The following is a 4,474-nucleotide window of genomic DNA, read 5'->3' as shown; positions in this document are numbered from 1 at the left end:
GTGTGTGTGTGTGTGTGTGTGTGTGCTTTTTCCCAGGAGGTCTTTCACATCCACTATGGCCGGCAGTATGAGACCACATTGAACACATTAGTGTGGAAATTCATCTCAAGACTGGATAATCTTTTACCTATACCAGATATCAAACAGGTACTATTCATTTTCAGTTTTTGATTTTCATTTTTTGAGTATATAACACTTTTTGATCAAAAACATTATGCATGTCATAGTATCTGTGCCAATGATGGTGTTTTTGTTGCCTGTGGGGCAGATTTATTGTGTGTTTTGCATACACATTACAGACTGCTGAGTGGCTCAGCACTGCCCCCTCTGTCATGGAAGAATGTGGCCAGCTGCTTTTTGAACCAGAGCAGCTGAAGGCGCTACTGCACTTCCACCAGCAACAGTCGGGAAGCACAAACAAACGTAAGTCCTCTTTTAGAGTGTTGAAGAATAAAAGCAAAATAAACTCTGCTGCCCTCGGCCATCTAGTGATTCACAATGTGAACATTCACTGCCACCGCAATTTCCTCGCGGCAGTCATTCCAAAAGGATTAATAAAGAGAAGTCTAAGTCTTTGAACACGATGGCCGACTTTGCATTTCTCAGCACTGAAATGTGTGTACAAAACCTGCCGATGCATTTTAATAACATGCTAAGAAAGAATAGCGGGATAACAGGATAATAATAGTAATAACTGGATAAATGACTTATCATCCATGTGTTCCTTCCATTAGTAAAAACCCCACGAGTATGTGTCACAAATCTAATTATAACTTACTAGTTTGTGATATCACAATGATGGAATGTTAACTCAATAGCTCAGTAAATTTAATCAACTATCAAAGCACCAAGTGTTGATGATGAAATGAAAAACAGTGTTTCTACCATGAACAACAGTGTGCTTTGCTGGCACCCAATAAAAGGTGCGCCCATTAAGTTGTATGGTGCTGATGGTTTGGTTTATTTTTGTTAGAGCAGTTTTCATTAGCTACAGCATGGTAATCCTAGTTTACATGCACATAAATATCCTCAATATTCATTTGTCTAAAGCTTTCAAATACCTTGTGAAATTGGAAGACCCATATTTAGTAGGATTTCATGTACACCTTAACATATTATGTGTGTTTGGAACTACCTCAGATTTACTGTATTTTTTGTTTAATGTCCTCACAGGCTACTCTAAAACTCAGAATATGTTTTTGCCGAGGCTTTCACTTCCTCACAAACCAAACTCTATGCAACTCGCCTCAGAGCAACAGGCGTCGTCTACAGGAGACACAGATGATGGACAGTCTGATTATGGAGAGGAAAACCAAAGTGATGATGAGCTGGCTCTGGAGGACCTTAGCAAAGGAGATGAAGTCCTGACGTTGAAAGAAGAACAAACCGATGACCTAACAGCAGCAAACTGCTCAAGTAAAATAATCGCTTCCCTGTGGAATGCCAATATTCATACAACTTTGTTCATTTGTTTAAATAACTGTAGTAATATTTCAAGGATTGATTTCACAGATTGAAATAAGGAGGAGGGGGCTTGGTACTTGGGAAAAATACATAAATGACTGTAATTCCAATAAATATCTACATGATTTTGCAGCCCTTTACTCAAACTAAATGTCATCATGTTTCTCTTTCAGATTTAAACAATCATCGGCCAATAGGACTGCACACCTGTTCTTTGTGTCCCTACTCTGACAGCCAAGTGTCAGGTCTTCTACAGCACATCAGAAAGGCACATCTGAGTCAGGAACCCAGCCGACTGCAGTCTAAAGAACCTAGGACAGCCAATGTCCTTCAGAAAGTTGACACTGAAACATGCACTCTTGAGACACAACCCTTCCACTGCGACAAGTGCGAGAAGAAGTACTCCTCGAGGGCGTCTCTGAATGTGCACCGCCGGAGTCACACAGGCGAGACGCCATATTTGTGTTCGCACTGCGGCCGGGGCTTCACAACTTCAAATGGCCTTGATTTTCACGTTCGCATACACACAGGGGACCGGCGCTATAAATGTCCCATTTGCGGGAAGACTTCGATCCAGCACATGATGAGACACATGCGGATGCACAGAGGGGAAAAGAACTTTCTGTGTACAGAATGTGGGAAAGCTTTTCTCTCCTCTGGGGAGTTAAAGCTACACATGAGGTCTCACACGGGCGAGCGCCCGTACACGTGCAAAGACTGCGGGAGAGGCTTCATAGCAAAGTGCCTATTGACGGTTCATATGCGCTGTCACACAGGAGAGAGTCCTTATAGGTGTTCGGTTTGTCCGAAATCCTTTAAGACTTCGAGAATGCGTAAAAGGCACATGATGATCCACTCAAACAACAAGTCCTTCCAGTGTTTAAAGTGCGGTAAAATCTTCCGGCATGAAGACACTTTTAAAATGCATGTTCAGACACACGATTAAAAGTAGTAGCTGGTGTTTTTATGCAACACTTGTAAAATATTTGTATCATTTTGTTTTTTTTAGATATTCACATATCATCTGTTAGCCAGTATTGACAATGCATATATATCAGTAAGGCTCTAATAATCCATTTAAATGTTCAATTGCTGCATAAAAGATTTTGTATACGTACGTATGTATGTATGTAATACATCAACTACCAATAATACAGTATTGTGGCCAATGAGAACACAATTCTGTTTGTGTTACTTTCACATAGATGCACAATGCTAACATTGCAGACTTATTACTCATTTCAGCTTATCCTTTTGGCCTAGGTTTCTCCTACTCCTAGTACTACCTGCTTCTAGTACGACAGAAAGAAAAGTACTGAAGAAAAAAGTACAGGCAGTTGGTCCTGCTGCCCCAATGAGGCACGGGATGCCAAGGATTGGGCATAACAGTGGTATAGCATAGCAGGTGATCTCATTTACATAAATTACAAAGTATTTCCCAACCACAGAATTACTTAATTTACCCTTTTTGCATAGACATATCAACAGTCTGGACTTTTGTTGCACTGTTAACATCATACTCTGTACGGTATTTAGTCCTAACTGCCAATGAGCTCTTACAGTGTCACTTCTAGGCTTAAACAGGAGGCAGTAGACAGCAAATCGCAAGCCTCTGGTTTGACCCCCCCCACCCCCCCCCCACCGGACTGGATCTTATAGAGCCAGCCACACTGACTCAGAAAGCATGCCCATAGTGAGCTCACTGGGTAAGTCTGCTGTTGTTGACATCCACATGACTACATGGGATTGTTAAGGGTGCTTAGTCATTAAGTCATTTGCTGTAATGACTTGACCCTGTTTGAAAAGGAGCACAGCTGAATGGAGCTCAATGAATAGAAGAACATATGGGCTAATGTGGTGCTGGGAATGTGAGATGCAGACATGACGTGGAAAACAAAGGACTGTTAGAATTGTACGTTATGTTGAAGTACACATGAAGAAATACCTTAAAATGAAAATGAAATTAAATCTCCATTAACTTTCTTTAAACACGCTGCAAACACTACACCTTTAACTTGCTATAAAGAATTTCTTTCTTTCATAGTTCACATTACAATCAACGGCCTATTAAAAACCACCACACTGCCAAACCAACGCTTTGTAACCTCCCATCTGTTTCTCATCCATCTAACAGAATTAAGAGTCCCTGAACTCCACATTCAACACAATACAGTCACTGCCCCATCAAACAAAATACTGTCTACTCAGCAGATGTGTCACCAACCTCATATTTAATGAACAAGCAATTAACAACTCCGCAGTCTGACACGATGCACCATCTGTCCTCGGTTCTGAATTATGATGTAATGTCTCAGCAAAAATGTATCAACTCAGGACGTATCATCGACCGCATTAGCGGGTCAGCTGACACTGTGTGAACTTAAGAATTTGGAAACTTTGGAAGCCCCCCAGTGACATTTACACCAACGTTACCTTGGCTTTTTAAGTGGCCAACTTGAGACACACAGTATTCTAAAGCCCGTATTTGCATTAGTCTCCAAAAGCCTCTTCATCTACAATTCCACCTCCACGATATTATTTTTGAAGTACCTAACATCAAAAATAGATATGTAACAAAACCTTAAAGTTCCCAGTCCTACAGAAGTGGTTATTCAGGATCATGACATTGCATTAAATTCAGTTCCAGGGCTGTTTTGTTTCAGCTGATTACAAACTGCTGTAATTTAAGTTATTTATACTAAGATCAATTGGATCTTTTTTGTATTTTTAAAAGAATACAGCAATAAAATCATTTACCACTCAAATGCAATGTATGTATACTTTTCATACGAGGAAACTAAGCACTTTTTTGAAGGCATGTTAAGACAAATTCAAATTCATGACTTCCATATTCAACAACAAAATTCTCTGACAGCTTTTATTGTGTTACATATGATGTAAACAGCATATCTACAAAATAATGGGTAAAAAAAAAAAGTATAAATTCCTCGTTAAGAGTTCAGTCTTTGTATTATTTGATGTCTGTGTTGGGAGGGGAGGGAGGGGGGGG

General features: G+C 40.1%; 1 protein-coding gene across 6 annotated transcripts in view; it reads left to right on the top strand.

Moving 5' to 3' along the window:
* Positions 1-2,461, top strand: part of LOC117938369 — an 11,190-nt gene extending 8,729 nt beyond the window's left edge. For all 6 annotated transcript variants that reach the window (XM_034862906.1, XM_034862908.1, XM_034862910.1 and 3 more), the window contains 4 exons: positions 37-147; positions 300-423; positions 1,174-1,416; positions 1,638-2,461. In XM_034862906.1, the coding sequence (XP_034718797.1) occupies positions 37-147; positions 300-423; positions 1,174-1,416; positions 1,638-2,410 (1,251 nt within the window). In that variant the 3' untranslated portion in view covers positions 2,411-2,461. The remainder of the gene's footprint in view (positions 1-36; positions 148-299; positions 424-1,173; positions 1,417-1,637) is intronic.
* The last annotated feature ends 2,013 nt before the right edge of the window (positions 2,462-4,474 follow it).

This window comes from Etheostoma cragini, chromosome 23 (genome assembly GCF_013103735.1).
Source record: "Etheostoma cragini isolate CJK2018 chromosome 23, CSU_Ecrag_1.0, whole genome shotgun sequence".
NCBI classification, from domain to species: domain Eukaryota; kingdom Metazoa; phylum Chordata; class Actinopteri; order Perciformes; family Percidae; genus Etheostoma; species Etheostoma cragini.
This window is presented reverse-complemented; position numbering and strand designations above follow the sequence as displayed.